The sequence below is a fragment of the Lynx canadensis genome, chromosome A1 (genome assembly GCF_007474595.2).
Source record: "Lynx canadensis isolate LIC74 chromosome A1, mLynCan4.pri.v2, whole genome shotgun sequence".
NCBI classification, from domain to species: Eukaryota; Metazoa; Chordata; class Mammalia; order Carnivora; family Felidae; genus Lynx; species Lynx canadensis.
The window spans coordinates 193,120,539-193,137,021 of NC_044303.2; the positions used below are offsets into that span (position 1 = coordinate 193,120,539).

General features: G+C 48.5%; 1 protein-coding gene across 1 annotated transcript in view; it reads right to left on the bottom strand.

The window, feature by feature from the left end:
• Positions 1-3,130: 3,130 nt before the first annotated feature.
• The window catches only part of LARP1 (La ribonucleoprotein 1, translational regulator), a 56,208-nt gene continuing 42,855 nt past the window's right edge, over positions 3,131-16,483 (bottom strand). The window contains 9 exon segments of the mRNA XM_030328665.1: positions 3,131-6,890; positions 8,396-8,523; positions 8,719-8,828; positions 10,362-10,506; positions 13,916-14,067; positions 14,956-15,062; positions 15,516-15,608; positions 15,610-15,722; positions 15,846-15,969. Of these exon segments, the coding sequence (XP_030184525.1) occupies positions 6,681-6,890; positions 8,396-8,523; positions 8,719-8,828; positions 10,362-10,506; positions 13,916-14,067; positions 14,956-15,062; positions 15,516-15,608; positions 15,610-15,722; positions 15,846-15,969 (1,182 nt within the window). The 3' untranslated portion in view covers positions 3,131-6,680.

Sequence of the window (16,483 nt, forward strand, 5' to 3'; positions counted from 1 at the left end):
CTCTGTTGTCCAACAGGACCAGGAGTTGGCTTAAGGGGGAGAAACAAGAACAGTTCCCCAGAATGGAGGCCAGTGAGAAGGAAGAAACCACCTTACTAGGGCTCGGGGCAAGTCCCCCATGGTCCTTTGCTGTGGAAAGGGAGAGGTGAGACCCCGGGTGACTTTTTTATGGCCTAGGCAAGACACAAAGAATGCAAAGGTGGCAGTAAGACTGGAAGCCACTCCCAACTCCAGAGAGAGCTCCTTCTGGTGCCAGGGGGTGAGAGAACCAGAAGGTATTGCTTTGCCCCTTCCTGCACCAAAAAGCTTTTCTTATACCCTACTCTGGCCAGGGCCAGGACACCCCCATTGCCAATACACACACACACACACTCTGAGTCAGCCAACAAAGGCCCCATTTCAACTCTGCTCCACTACAGACATCATCCCTCTATGAAAAGAAAAATGCCAATCAGAGAGAGCCCCTCCCTGGATTAAAACTGGGATACCAAAGAGGTGCAGACCGGACCCTGACACCTACCTTCAGCCATATGCGGAAACCAAAGGCTAAACCCTGTTGATCTACGCTGGGGGCCCTTTTATCCACTGAGGGAAGGGTCAGAGTTCCTGACCTTTGGGGACACCCACCTGAGGCCCCCTTATTAGCCTCCCTGAAGTAGGACCAAAGAGGCTGAAACCCTCTTCCTCCAGTGAGAAGGCAAGAAAAACATGGCTGAGGGGCGCCTGGGTGGCTCAGACGGTTAGGTGTCTGACTTCAGCTCAGTTCATGATCTCATGGCTTGTGGGTTTGAGCCCTGCATCAGATTCTGTGTCTCCCTCTCTCTCTGCCACTCCCCTGCTCGTGCTGTCTCTCTCTCTCTCCTCTCTCAAAAAAAAAAAAACATTAAAAAAAAAAAAGAAAAAAGAAAAACATAGCTAAAAAAGGGCAGAACCCTCTCCACCCCCCCCCCCCCCCCCCCCCCACCCAAATGATTAACCAGTTGTCTCAACACCATTTATTTCAAATGAAACTTACCTGAAACAAAACCAGAGAGCTGCCTGGGTTGCCGCAGTCCCCAGCCTGGCCTTCCCTTAGCAGACATTGCCAGGAGCCCTGTGGCTCCCAAGAACAATTTGAAGACCAATCTTTGGCTTGCAAGGCCACCATATTGTTACTCAGTTCTTACATATATTTGGGTCTGTTCCTGAACTCTCAGTTCTCTTCCATCAAGAAAACCATCCATTGTTTTAGAATACGTTAGCATTGGATAAGGCCAACTCTTGAAGTAGAACTAAGATCCCTTCCTATTGGCCCTGCCACTCGAAATCTGCCTAGTGGACCAACTGGGCACTTACAGCTTCCTCCTTGGCCTTCCAAACCCCACCCACCCTCCTCAGGCCTTGGTGGGCTTGGCTCTGTCCCCAGGACAGCTCTTCAGGACACTTCATGCCCTGAGCTTGCAGCACAGCTTCTGCGGCACCAATGGTCCGTTTTCACGGCTGCTCGCCTGCTCCTGCAGCCTGCTCCTACACAAGTAAACATACGGAAAATAGTCCATCTTCTGTACACTTAAGAAGGGTAGGGAATGAGGAGCGTGGAGAAAGAGGAAGAACGGATGCATTTCTTTTCCCCTTTGAGGTCTCTGGATTTCAAGGGGCAAGAGGCTGTCGGTGTCTCATCCCTTTTGGCAGCCAGGTGGTTGGGCTCTGGCAGAGGGTCCCAGCCCTATCCTCTTCTTCATCAAACAGAATGGCCCTGAGGTTGGTAAACAAGTGAGGCTTAAGAAAAGGCTGGGGTCTTGAGGTGCCTGGTAGCTCAGCCGATTAAGCATCTGACTCTTGATTTTGGCTCAGACCATGATCTCATGGTTTGGGAGTTGGAGCCCTGCAGTGGGCTCTGCGCCTGACAGTGTGGACTCTGCTTGGATTCTCTCCCCTCCCCCCCCCCCCCCCCCCCCCCCCCCGCCCCTGCCCTGCTTGCTTTCTCCCTTAAAATAAACAGACTTAAAAAATAAATTGAAAAAATTAAAAAAAAAAATAAAGGGCTGAGGTCTCAAAATTCCCAGCAGATCATGTGAAAGTGAAAGGAATGGAAAAAAAACTAGGCTCCTTTTAATCCCAGTAGATGCTTCCATTTCTTCCTCTCCATTACATGCCTAGTGTCAGCACTCCTGATCACATGCATCTGGGAGCTACTGCAGTGCAATTAAACAACTGGTGGTGGCCAACCTCATGAGCATCCCTACCAGGCTGTGAAGTGGGTCTGTCTTCCTGTCCCCAAGTCAGTCTACAGAAGCCCTGGTTCCCAACTCCTAAACTCTACAAAGGCCACTGGAGGTTCTAAAGTAACTGCCCGCCTCAAGAATGGCGGAATTCTCTGGAAGAACATTTCTGATGGGATGCTCAAGCACCAGGCATGGGAGACAGCTGTCAGACTAATGGTTAAGGAAGGACACGCCTCACTTCTAGTTTTATATACACGTAGGCCAGACTGGCACTGAGAATGTTACCGCTGCCAGCACCTGGCCTCAAGAGTCAGGGAAAAGCCACCAACAACCCAGGGGCCCGTCCTCAGTAGGCCAGGGTGTGTTCATCATTCCATCCTTTCCCAGCTTCAATCCTCCAGGCTCAGTGGTTGACCTGGATTCCTGTAAGGCCAGAGTGTTGACCTGTTTCTCCTCTACTCTGGCAGGGATGTCCGTTCAGAGAGGGGCTGTGTTGACCCTCCACAGGGAATCACGGCAACCTTCCTAGTGATCTCCTTACAAGATGCCAGGCCACAGCCAGAGGATGGAAATCCTGAGAGTGGGACAAGTGGGCAGAAACCCTGGGATTCTGTTGGACTGGCATCTCTCTGTTCTCTAGCACTGGCTATAGCTGCCATGTTTTAAGACACATGGTGGACGTGAATTCCAGGCTGGCAGACGCTCTCAAAACCACGGAGGAATTCCTGGATGAATACATTCCTGGATGTATTCACTAGCAGCCTCTGGAGCCCATTCCCCGGGCAGATTCCCCAAAAGCGCAATGGCAGAGCCCTGCAAAGCTTTCATGTACACATCCTGAGTGCAGGGTTCCCCTGGATCTGAGGGGGCCCTAACCAGGCTCCATCCCTCAACAGCTGTACCCCAGATGGGAGACCAGCCAGTACTTTGCCTTTTCAAGTTTTTATTTTTATACATTTTTTTGTATTAAAAAGAAAAGCATAATTACCACAAATTACAAAGGACTAAAGCAGGACTAGAATAATGAATGAATCACTTCAGCCTGGAAAGCAGATATTCTCAATAATATTAATGTTATAATACAAGCTCATTCAAGTATTTTACATTTTTTTTTGTCCTTTTAAATGTGATATCCTAGCACATGGTAAAGATAATGTACTATGAGCATAAGGTGGAACCTTCTCCGCAAAGCCAGATGACAAGTTTTCCTCTCCAGTGAGAAATGGGCTATAAGTTCTGATCTTCTCTGCCTCTGCCATCAACATGGCTGAAGGAGAGGGTGGGGGCTGGGGCAAATAAATCCAGGGACCCTTCCAGACAGGATACACTTTGGGGTCCCACTCAGGAGGGCACCAGATGACCCAGACCGTTGTACCCAGGCTTTTTGGCAAAAAACCACCCTCACCCGCCCTAGTTCATCTTCCTTGCCCCTCCTCCCCACTTCTAGGGCCTTCTGAGCAGCTTACTTTCTTTTGTAAAATCAATCATCAGGAAAGGGGAAAAAAAAAAAAGAGCTACAATGGAACAAAACAAAAACGTTAACAACTTTGACATGGGGGCTCGGCACCTGGACCCGAGCCCCGGGGGTCCAGGCTGGGGCAGGCCCAGGCAGCCCCTCTCTTCTGGTAGTGCATCTGCTCCCAGATTCAGGAGAGGGCGAAAGAAACCGGCCCCTTAGCAGGGCTGAGGCACACAGACCTTGTGATGTTTGATGCCCAAAGGTCGTCCTGGTATGGACCGATCGTGGAAGGGTACAGGATGAGCAGAAGGGTTTGGGCAGGCTGCTGCTTTGTGTCTCAGGTCTTGGACCCCCACAGGAGGGTGGTGGGTGTGGAGCGGCCAACCCTGATGGCTCTGGCCACTCCCGGCATGCCTGTCACAGATACGTCGGTCCTAAATTCAAGTGTCTTCAGAAAGTGAAGATGTAAACTACTCTTTGCAACATTAACTCCTAACATGTTACAAAAAAAGAAAGAAAGAAAGAAAAAAAAAAAAAAAAGCCCTCCTCCCCCCCCCCCCATCTTCAGCCTACGTTGAGATGAAGTCCTCACCTCCCCACCCCAAAGGGGCTTCCTCCCTCTGGGGTGTCTGTGGGAGGATCAGGGAGGGGATGGCAGCCCCCTGGCCTGGGAGTAAACTCAAGATAAGAACAGCCTTTCCCCACACCCCCAAGGCTTCCTTGTGCCCCCAAACCCAGCAGAGGACAAACACTGAGGTTCTATGGTGCTGGATACAGTACTGGGCTGAGCGACCCGAAGGAATGAAGGGGGATAAAGGGAAGGAGGAGGGGGTGCAGGAGTCCAGTGTCTGGTACAACGGGGGGCAGGCACCAGACTGGGCAGGGAAAGGCCTCAGATCCCACTTTTAGAGCAGTGACCAGACACACTCATCCTTGGCTTTCAAGACAACCGGGTAACAGGAACTGAGGTGGGCTCCCCACACAATAACCACTGGGAGGGCAGAGGTGGGAGAGGGCACAGGCTGAAAGCAATGAGGTGCCCGTGACAGAGGGCAAGCCCTTGCCAGCCTGGGATACTGTCTCCGACTCCCAATCTTCAGGCCCAGCAGAGCAAACAGTTAAAAAGAGGGCCAATGAAGTGTCAGCAACTGAGCAACCCTACCATCAACTTCTCTGTGCTGCCCGGTCCACACTGGGGGTGACTATGTCATCACGCCCGCACCCAACACACAGCCCAGTCTGTGTGGGTCAGTCCTTCGGTCACCCTCCCTAGCTTCGGATGCCAGTAGACTCCAGCCAGTCCGTTATCACTCACAGCCCAACCCAAGCAGTCAGTGGCTGGAGAAGAGAAGTCAGGTATACTCTATGTCCACATATACCTTCCTGCCGCGGGGCTTCTCCAACTGGCAGGATTCCCCCCAGCCCCCAAATCCTCCTTGTCCCTCGTTCCCAGGCAGGGTCAGTTGGAGGATGGGCAGAGATGGCTTGCAGAAGGGGGATGCAAGATGGGGAGACCCCACCAGACCCCAGGGAGAATGGCATCCTTCTCCACCTTTGATGAGACAGAGCCTCCTCGAGGCCTCAGATCTTTCAGGGCAACGTATTTCCAAGCCTCAGCTGCCAGGTGTTCACCTTTCCCCTTTGAGGTTGGGGAGACGGTCAAGCTGAGGCCAAGTGTGTCCCAGATCCAGGCCAATGCTCTTCTTCAACAGTTTGAAGCACGCTTGGCCTTGGGGATCCGAGGGCAGATGAAGGGTGTCACGGCAGGACGGGGCCTGTCGTGAAGCAACAGCAAGCAGAGCGAGGACACGACAGTGGCAGCAGCGTATAGACACAGGACGTCAGCTTCAAACGATGCAACAGCAGGGGTATTTCAGGCAAGGCTCTGATCTGAGCCGCCCCCAACCCTCTTGCCTACAGGCAGGAGGCACTGTACATGCAACTCAGTCCAGAGAAAGATTCTAGCCAATCCAGCCCAGGCACATCCAGAGAAGGTGTGAGCTCTTCGAGTTGACTCCACCGAGGAAAACAGGCATTTGGGTATTTCAGATTCCCGCTCCACAATAAGGCAACTTTTAAAAAAATATTATTTCCAAGAACAAAACAAAACAAAATCCAAGGGCAGGGGAAAGACATCACTTTCTGTGGATTAGGTGGGGGTTTTCTGATTTATTTTTTTGGTCTTTTATGGTCGATTTTGTCTTTTTTTTTGTTTTTTTTTGTTTTTTTGTTTTTTTTTGTTTTTGTTTTTCCATTTTTCCAAGGATGGAAAGGTCAGAGAAAAATAAAATAAATCATCTTTCAATAGTCTTTTCTGGTATGAGCAGCGTCTCTCTGGGCTGGGGAGTAAGGGGCATGGGGAGAGGGGAGTGGAGAAAGGCTGAAACCTTCCCCCACTCCCACTTCTAGATCCTTTGGTTTCCTTCTCCCAGAACATGGCAGAAGGGCATGGTGGGGACAGCAGGGGGAGAACATGGTGATGGTAAGCCCCAGATGATGAGGGGGCTGGTGCTCTTGGGGCCCAGGGACGCTGCCAGAGCCTTCCATGGGACAGTGCTGGGCAATGGGGCCCACAGGGCCTTCTTGTGGGCTGCATAGTTGGTTGAGGGGGAGCAGGAGGAGGCTGTGGGTGGGAACCAGGGTTACGGCTTACCAGCCGTGGGCAGGGCTGCAGAGTAATTTTGGTAATCCAGACGAACTATCAATAATTTAAAACTTGATATATATATATATATATATATATAAAAAAAATCTCCCCCCTTTCCCTCCCCCCTTAGAAGAAGCTAGGATGTGAAGAGTCATGGAGAGAGGAGGGGGAAGGGGGTGTGTGGAGGCTCCTGCCCAGGGGTACCTCTGATAGCCCAAATGGTGTACATGTTGCTACTCAGCACAAAGGCCCATGCTAATGACTCTAGGCCTGTCCCTTCTCTGTCCCCTCTCCTGGGACTGGGCACCCCCATGGACTCTTACCCAACCCCCCATCCCCCCCTCCAAAACCCCAGGGCTAAGGGGCTTTTTCACTTTCCCAAAGTCTGTGTGTCCGAGTGCTGGCTTGTCCATTTGGCATCTTCCCGGACGGGCTGGCCAGTGGGTGGTGTGGGGGGTTGGCTGATCATGGTGGAGGGCCTGCTGGAAGACTGGGAAGGGCACCGCTTCCTGCCCTCACCGCCGCCACCTCCTGCCGCCACTGGGTGTCGTTTGTGGTTGCCCTCCTCACCCATGGGGGGCTGTAACAGAAGAGGAAGTCACAGGTGACCAGGGGCCACTACCCATACCCCTTTCCTTGCCATGGCTGGCTCTCTAGAGACTTCTTACCTCCAAATGCAGATAACAGTTATAACCTTAAAAACTAATTACCAGTTTATGAGGCACATCTCCATGCCAAGATGCCAAAGCCCCATGCTACTTTATGCACCAGAACCTACTCAGGGAGTCTATACCACCCTTTGATGGAGACACAATCATCCCATTTTACAGATGAGGAAAGTGAAGCACAGAAAAATAATTTGCCCAGGGCTGCATAAATTACATAACTGGTGGAGACAAGGCGGGACTAGGCCCATCTATCTAACTCTGAAGCCCAGGCCTTCACCCACACAAGTTTCTGCTCCCCTCTGAGAAGGGATTGCTTCTCAGGCAATGATGCATGGAATGTGGCAATATGCAATATGCTAAGACGTCTCAGCTCAGAAGGCCCACATGCTCCTGTGGCCCTTCCAGGCCAGAAAGAGGACACTGATCTAAGAGATCATGATCCAGTCTGGCCTTACCTCTGCCAAAGGTCTGGTGACCTCAAGGACATTTCCTTCCCTTTCTGAGGGTCAAAGCTGAGCCCTTCTAGTCCCACTTCCACAGGTCTTCCCACTGCAAGGCTTCTCTGCACACATGCCCCTCCAACCCCCAGAGGAGGAAATGCTTAAGGACAGAAAACAACAGATTCATCTTTATACTGGGAGGCCTGAAGGGCACTGCCACTATCTAATTGGGTGGCTATGGGTTTCCATTTATCCACTGGTACAGCAACTGTAACAATGAACTCTGCCTCCTTCACCACATTATAAAGATTAAAATCAGGTCAATATCAAGTGTCTAACACAGCCCCTGGGACACAGTAATCACTCAATTAATGGCAATTTTTTAATAGATGAGAGGACTATTATTGCTATTTGTCTTTTGGCTAAAAGGTTTGAAGGGAATAAGATGACTGGCACATCTCTACTATATTATAAAGTCTTTGAAAGAACGAGTCTCACTCATTTCTGGAGTCTCTGACTGACATCCATGACTCAAAGCTACGGCTTCCCTGATTATACCCAGTAGCAATAACCCTGACCCACCACTGGATGTCACCATTGAGTCACCCACTCCAAGAAGACAGGGGTTGTGTTGGTGCGGGGTTGGAACTGGCCTCTTCCAGAAAAAGCAAGTACATTTACTAGGGCACTCATCCCAGGCTAACCAGGGCATACTAAGATAAAAGAGAGAGAGCATTATGATGGTTTAGCTATAGGACCATGGGAAGGAGGGAGGAGCAACTTGCATAATCCCCTTCAATTGGCTGTCAGTGTCCACTTCTCACTCTTTATTTTACAGGCAAAGAAACTAAGGCCAAAATGGGGGAAAAGGGTCTCTGGGCTAGTGGCATAGCTGGGACCAGAACCCAGGTATCCTGACCTCTGGTCCAGTTTTCTTTCCAGGACAAGGGTAAGAAAGACAAGAGACTTTCACTCACATCCACTCGGAAGTCTTCGAGACGTCGGAATTTGCCGAGGTATTCTTGAAGTTTGGGGTCAATGTCCAAATTTTTGGCTTTGGAATATTTCAAGAAGGCCCAGAACTTCTCCAGCCCATAGAGCTGGCCTGCAGGAAAGAGGAGGCAGAGGTGGAGAGAGGTAGAGAGAAGCGGGGCTGGTGAGGAGTTGAGAATTAAGAGGTTCAGGGGAGCGGGAGGTGTGAGGTGACTGACACACAGCCAGACCCAGGTGGCCCCGGGGAGGGAGGAGGGAGAAAAGGCCTAGATGACTGGGGCTTGCAGAGTCCAACTCTGGCTCTCACCAGCTTCATAGTCCTTCACCGTCTCTTCCTGAAAATCCTTGAAGATGTCTAGCCGGAACTTCTTTTCCAGGCCATAACTGTAGTATCGAAAAAGGCACTCCAAACCATATCTGTAGGAGAGCACAAGTCAGTGAAATCAGGACACAGTTTATTTGTAAAACGGGATTGCACCTGCATAATAAATGAATGAGGAAATGGTTTAAGCACGTGGATTATTGAGAAAATGGTAAAAAAAATCCTTAAAAAGGCTAACATTTAACGTTAGTCTAAGTGGGTCTAGCAGTTTATGGTTTGTTTGCCAGAGGTCAGCAAACTTCAGCCAAACAACAGCCCTCTGCCCACATTCAATTGCTGTAAGAGCAGAGCTGAGTAGTTGCGACAGAGACCCTACGTCTGCAAAGCCTTACATATTTCTTATCCGTCCCATCACAGAACAAGTTTGCCAATACCCTGAGATGAGCGCTCTGCAAAGTCACGTGACCATGTCAATTAGCAGGTTTGTTTATCTGACTTCAGAAATTTTACTTTTAGGAACATGTCAAGGAGGTGACCAAAAATACATTGTTTCTATTTTACAGGTGTACAAAACTGTTCATTAACATTATTCAACAAAACTTAAATGTCTTAAAGAGACAGTTAATAATATAAATCTGTACAACAGAATATAAGCTATTAAAAATTATAACGTATGGGGCCCCTGAGTGGCTCGGTCAGTCATGATCTTATGGTTCGTGGGTTCGAGCCCCGCTTTGGGCTCTGTGCTGACAGCTCAGAGCAGCTGGAGCCTGTTTCAGATTTTGTGTTTCCCCCTCTCTCTGCCCCTCCCCTGCTCACATTCTGTCTCTCTCTCTCTCAAAAATAAAACATTAAAAAAAATTATAATGTAAATACACACTGATGCATACTGAGATGCTTATGATATATCACCAAGTGGAAAAGACAGGTTTCAAAGTGTTACATCAGAATGAGCCCATTTTATAAACAAATATGTAAATTTTACATCTACCCATGCATACAAAGTCTAGAAGGCCACACACTTAAATATTATTAACAATGGTTATCTCTGGGAGTTGGAATTTTCAAATGATCTTATCTATATTTTCTAAACTTTCAGCAAAAGGTATGTAAGAATTTCTGTAAGAAAGTTTTAAAAGTTAAATACTTTAAGAACGTGGAAACACGCTCATGCTTATAAATGATAAGATACAAAAAGGCATTCATGTGATGATCTAAATACATTAAAAAGTACGGTACAAATTATTATCTAATAGAGGCTATACTTTGGGTAAACAACAGTAGGGTGGTGGGAGACTATAGGTATGTCCTTGCTCACACAAGCAAATATTTTTAGGAAAGCCCCTCGGGATTCTGACCATGCTGGCTATCTGTGGAGAAAGCAACTAGATGGCATGGGGACAGGGATGAGGAGATTTCTCACTATATAACCTCTGTCCTCTTTGAATTTTGAACCATGTAAACATATTACTCATTCAAAAATAATCATGTTTTTATAAAGCAAATGTGTATGCAAAACAGATTTCTGGTTATAGCTCTGGAGGCAGACCCACCAGGAATGCTTCACCTCCCACAGGACCCACCAGCAGCCCCCCCGCCCCCGGCCACACTCCTCACATCCTGCTCACCTGTAGCCTTCTTTGGCATCCTCCAGAGCAAGCTGCTTAAACTCCTCATACATCTTTTTGTTGAAGTGATCTCGGAGGAAGAAGGACCAGAAGCGGAAGAGAGTGTTCATCTCCTGAGACTGGCCAATGCCCAAGCGTTTCCGCTCTGATTGGGGACAGAGGAGGAAAGACCTTTCAGGGCCAGGCTGCCCGTGTTGAGGGGACAAATGCTCCTAGGGTCAGACTTTGGTCCTTTCTCCTGTCCCCCCCAATTCCCTTGCTCATCCCCTGTCCTTTCAGTCTTTCAGGAGATGGTCATTAAGCGCTATTCTGTGTCAGGCCCTGCTGCCAGGCAGTGGGCCTGAGCCTCGCCACAAGCAGGTGGCATCAGCTTCTAAATCAGGCCAGCCTGGTCTAGCTCTTCATCTCAAATGCTACTGCTCTCAAGTGTAGTCAGAATAAGGAAAAGCATGAACAAATAATCCGACAACCCAACAAATTACACTGATTAGTCACTACCAACAATTATTTTAGGAATCTAACAATTACAAAATGGTGCCATTAAAAATACACAATACCAAAGCACAAGCAACGTAAGAATAGATAAATTTAGTATCATTAAAAAAACTAAAAGGGCACCTGGGTGGCTCAGTTAAGCATCCATCCGACTTCAACTAGTTTATGCTCTCATGGTTTCTGGGTTCGAGCCCTGTGTCAGGTTCTGTGCTGACAGCTTAGAGCCTGGGGCCTGCTACAGATTTTGTGTCTTCCTCTCTGCCCCTCCCCGACTCACACTCTGGCTCTTTCTCTGTCTCTCAAAAATAAATAAAACATTAAAAAAAATTAAAAACGAAAAACGAAAAACCTGGGGTGCCTGGATGGCTCAGTTGGTTAAGCGTCTGACTCTTGACTTTGTCTCAGGTCATGATTTCACGGTCATGATGAAATCGAGCCTCGTTTCTGGCTCTGCACTGATCACGGAGACTGCTTAAGAATCTGTCTCCCTCTCCCTCTCCTCCTCCCCCATTCGTGTGCATGCACACTCTCTCAATAAATTAAAAAAAGAGACAGAGAGAGACTAAAAACCTCTGTGCTTCAAAGAACACTATCAACAACATGAAAAATCAACCCACAGGGTGGGGAAAAAGTATTTACAACTCATGAATCTGGTAAGGGACTTGTACCTAGAATCTATAAAAAACTCTTATAACTTGTTAATAAAGGCAAATAATAGTCAAAAAATAGGCAAAGGATCTGAACAGACATTTCTCCAAAGGTATACAAATGGCCGATAAACACATGAAAAAAATTTTCAACGTTATGGCTTCCAGGAAAATGCAAATCAAAACCGTAAGGAGGTATCACTTATCACTTCAAGCCTATGAAGACGGCTGTAATAAAAAAGACAGACAATACCAAGTGCTGGGAGGACTGGAGCAACCAGAAGCCCTATACACCGCTGTCAGGAACGAAAACATGGTGCCCCCACTTTGGCAAACAGTCTCACGATTCCTCCAAAGGTTTAAACACAGCTATCATATGACCCTGCAATTCCGCTCTTCTATCCAAGCTAAATGAAAACCTATGTCCACACAAAAACTTGTACACGAATATTCACAGCAGCACTATTCATGATAGACAAAAAGTGGCAATCCAAATGTCCATCATCTGACAAACAAATAAACAGAACAGGCCATACCCATAATAATGGAATATTATCTGGCAAGGAAAAGGAATAAAGTACTGACACCATGCTACAATATAAATGAAATGTGACAACAGTATGCTAAGGGAAGAAACCAGTCACAAAGAATGGTGTGATACAGGATTCTATCTATATGAAAAGCCCACAAAAGGCAAACCATTCAGACTGGTGGTTGTGCAGGCCCGGAAGGAGCTGTGGGGGCGGGGATGGGAAATGACTGGTCAGGGGCACAGGGTTTCTTTCTGTGGTAATGAAAATGTTCTAAAATCGATTCTGCTGATGGACGTGCAACTCCTGAATATACTAAAAGTCACAGCACCTTTCACTTTAAATGGGTAAACTGTATAGTATGTGAATCCTATCTCAATAAAACTGTCATACACAAACGCAGAGGGAAGTAAGGCAGACGAAAGCAGCACTTAGCAGCCATGTTTTGCTAAATGAAAAGAGGTGAGGCAAATTAATACAAGGGAGCATTAAGACTGCTTCTGTGGGGGGTTGCCTAGGGCTCAGTCAGTTGAGTGTCTGACTTCGGCTCAGTTCGTGATCTCACAGCTTGTGGGTTCCAGCCCCATGTCGGGCTCTGTGCTGACAGCTCAGAGCCTGGAGCCTGCTTCAGATTCTGTGTCTCCTCTCTCTCTGCCCCTCCCCACTCACACTCTGCCTCTCTCAAAAAATAAACATTAAAAAGAAAATTTTTAAAGATTGCTTCTGTGGAGCCCCTGGGTGGCTCAGTCGGTTGAGCGTCTTGACTCTTGATTTCTTTCAACTTAGGTCATGATCTCATGGTTCGTGGGATCGAGCCCTGCGTCGGGCTCTGTGCTCATAGCACAGAGACTATTTGGGATTCTCTCTTCCCCTCCCACTGTTCTAAAAAAAAAATTGGGGGGGGGGGGGGAGATTGCTTTTGAGCATCTTTACAGCCAACCTGACAGAAATCTATAGTTAAAAGACATTTCAGGAGCCAGGTGGCTCAGTCGGTTGAGCCTTCAACTCCAGATTTCAGCTCAGGTCATGATCCCTGGGGTTTGTGAGACCAAGCCCTGCAATGGGCTCTGTTCTGAGCACGGAGTCTGTTTAAAATTCTCTCTCTCCCTCCTCTGCTCCTCTCCCCCACTCACTCGCTCTCTAAAAAAAAAAAAAAAAAAAAAAAAAAAAAAATCTCATGGCACCTGGGTGGCTCAGTCAGTTAAGCCTCCGACTTCGGCTCAGGTCATGATCTCGCGGTTTGGGAGTTTGAGCCCCGCGTTGGGCTCTGTGCTGACAGCTCGGAGCCTGAAGCCTGCTTTGGATTCTGTGTCTCCTTCTCTCTCTGCCCCTCCCCCACTTGTGCTCTACCTCTATCAAAAATAAATCAATGTAAAAAAAAATTTTTTTAAATAAAATAAAAATCTCATTCTGTGATAAAAAGAAACACATGAGAGTATCTAGAAAGCTTATTTCCCTATACCATCTTCTAGAGCAGGGGTCAGCAAACTCTTTCCCACAAAAGGCCAGAGAGTAAATGTTTTAGGCTTTACAGGCCAGATATTGTCTCCGTCAAAAGTTCTTCTCTTTCTTCTTCACAACCACTTAAAAATGTAAAAAAATGTAAAAAATGTAAAAAATGTAAAAAAAGGTAAACTTTTGATATTTTTTTTTATTATCCGTAGAGGAAGATCAAGGAACAAAATATTCTGAGTAGCAGATTCTTTTAGCTTTCTGTATTCCCAACTACGTGGCCTGAGTTTAGCTCCAATCCTCCTTGTTGCAATGTCGTGTCACTTCTTGATCTAAGGTCAGAGAAAACAATCACCTGATCCACCACCCTTACACTCAGATCTAAGTAGTGGTCCCAGAGGCTCAGCCCCTCTGCCCCTGTGCTTCTTACCGTTAAGGCAGCGCCTACGATACTTGTGGTAGACGTGTTGTGTGAAGCCATTTTCCTTGAGCAGCTCGTGGGAAGGATGCTGGAACTTGGGCAATGACTGAGGGGTACAGCCATAGCTGCCAACTGCAGGTGTCCCTTCTGAAGGGCTGGAACTAGAAGTCAGGAAAGAGACAATGTCACCAGGTTCCCTGGAACAGCTAGCCATCAGTTTAGGAGGGGCCCCTCTGGTCCTTCCATCAGCCAAGATCTAGCTTCTCGTAGGGCAGCAAAGAGACCCAAGTACTGTGCTAGGTCCTTAACTTACATCCACGGGCCCAAATCACTCTTTGCACACACAGACCTTTGGTGCGTTTTACAAAGTAGTCAGTGAGGCTTACAGAGACTGGGAGACTTGTCCTGAGTCACGGGGCTGTTTAACATCCCAGATCGGCACAATGCCCAAACCTGAGCTTCTAAGCATTTATTTATCCAGAGTTCACGTTCAACTTTCTTTGATAAGCTATTATGGGTTAATCCATCTATATGTTTTCTTTAAAACCATGACCATTCTCAGTCTGTGCCATCTTTGCAGGGAGTAGAGTGCATATATAGGTCAATGGCTTCCAAACCTTGCTCTTGAACAGAGAACACTGGGACAATTTTCCTGGGGCTGGGGGTTGGGGGATGGGGGAAGCCACCTAAACCCTACCCCCAGAAGCTGAATCAGTAGATCGAAAGCAGGGCCCAGGAATCTGTATTTTTATTTAATGACGGCCCCATCCTGGGGCAGGCAGCAGATACACACTTTTGAAATCATTCACAAACATTCTCTCTCTGAAGACACTCTGGTCCCATGTAGATGCAACACCACTTCTTTAGGAAAATCTTCCCAGGCTCTGGATTAAGTTCTCTAGACTCCTCCAGATTTTTGGATTTAGATTAACGGTCCCTTTCTTTAATTTACAGACCGAAGAGGTTCGTTCTTCCTGGTCCCATCAGCTGCTTGGCTTTCCCACCCATCCTGCAGTCGGCCTCATCTCTCCTCCCCACTGCCCTGGCACCTGATGGAAGCAGTCCGGGGCCTGTGCTCACGGGAATCCATCACCCAGCCCACATGACTCTCCAGGGGCGGGTTCGAGCTGTGTCTTGTCTTCCTTTTCCGAGGCATCTGCAAAGGCCAGTCCAGATTTTGTTATTAATCGCACTCACAGAACTCTAGGAGCACCAAGCACTTGTAGGACCAAGACCTCTCATGTGTGTGAGTTATTTCACAATTTACAAAGCATTTTCATATCTATTCTCTCACATGATGTCCACAGTTATGAGTCAGGAAATGGTATGCCTATTTCACAGGTGAGGAAACTGAGGCTTGGGAGCCCTAAGGACCCACTCCTGGTCCATCCTCCTGAGGCCTTATCCTGGCTACATGGAATCACCACTCCCACACCCGGTCCCTTCTTCAGATGTGGCCACTCGATCCTGGGGGGGGCCCAGCTGCCTAAGAATATAGAGCAGGTCTGGGATCTGGCAGTCTCCTGGCTTAAGCAAGGGTAAAAAGCAAAGCAGGGGAAAGAGGTGAAGTGAGCCCAAGACTCTTAGCAGCCCGGCAGGAGAGCCTCACCTTGGCGTCTAGTGTCCGTCCTTCTTTCACTACTGGGTAAAACCGTGATGTCTGACTTGAGTCTTTGAGCTGTGGTGTCCGGGGAGTGCGGGGGGGTCCTGGCGTTGCGGTAGTTTGGCGACTCCGGGACAGTGGTTGGTAGAGAACGGGCGATGGTGGAGGGCTCAGGAGCACCAAACAATTTGTTGGCCAGGGCATCAGTGGGAACTGCAGAGGCAGAGCAGGCCAGTAAGCAGGGGTAGGCCTGTGACCGTCTGTCCCTGGAAGGCTCCCCGTTGAAGGGCTGCAGACCCTCCCACCCAGGCCAGGGTTCCAGGTGTCACCTCTCACCTTGCTGGAAGCGGGGTGGCCCAGGAGGGACCTCCTGGTTGGGATCCACGGGGGGCTCTGGGGTTAGTGTGTCAAACTGCTCCCGACTGATCATGTTGACTTTCTTGAAGTTCTCGACTTCTTGCTGCAGAGGATATAAGATGGGTGGGGAGAAGAGGTTAGTAAGAAGACTGCCCCGGCCTGTTTAGGAATCGGGATCTGCAGGAAGTTGCAAAGGGCAGCTCCCACGTCCACATACGTGGAATTCTGGTCCCCAGGCTCTCAGCGGCAGTCTCCTCACTCCCCACCCCCAGTTACCAGGGCACGAGCGTGCCCACCCAGAAAGGGTTAGGGCCCGCCCGGCCCTCTCTACGGCGAGACCGAGACGAGGACTTCAGCTCTCCGGAACTCACTGCAGACCCCCGACCTCCTTCCCACCACTGTCTCCTCACCTCCACCAAACACACCGCTACCTGCTCCACAGGCTCCCCTCAGGCCCACCTACCACCACACACAGTCGCTCTGTAAAAACCTACAGAAAGTTTTGACTGTTTCCGGGCAACAGTGATTTTTAAAAAGCCTGTCTTTTCTCTATCTTCTCTACTCAAAACAAGCGCCTTAAAAGGCCTTTCAACTTTTATATGGGCCTAAATATTTGA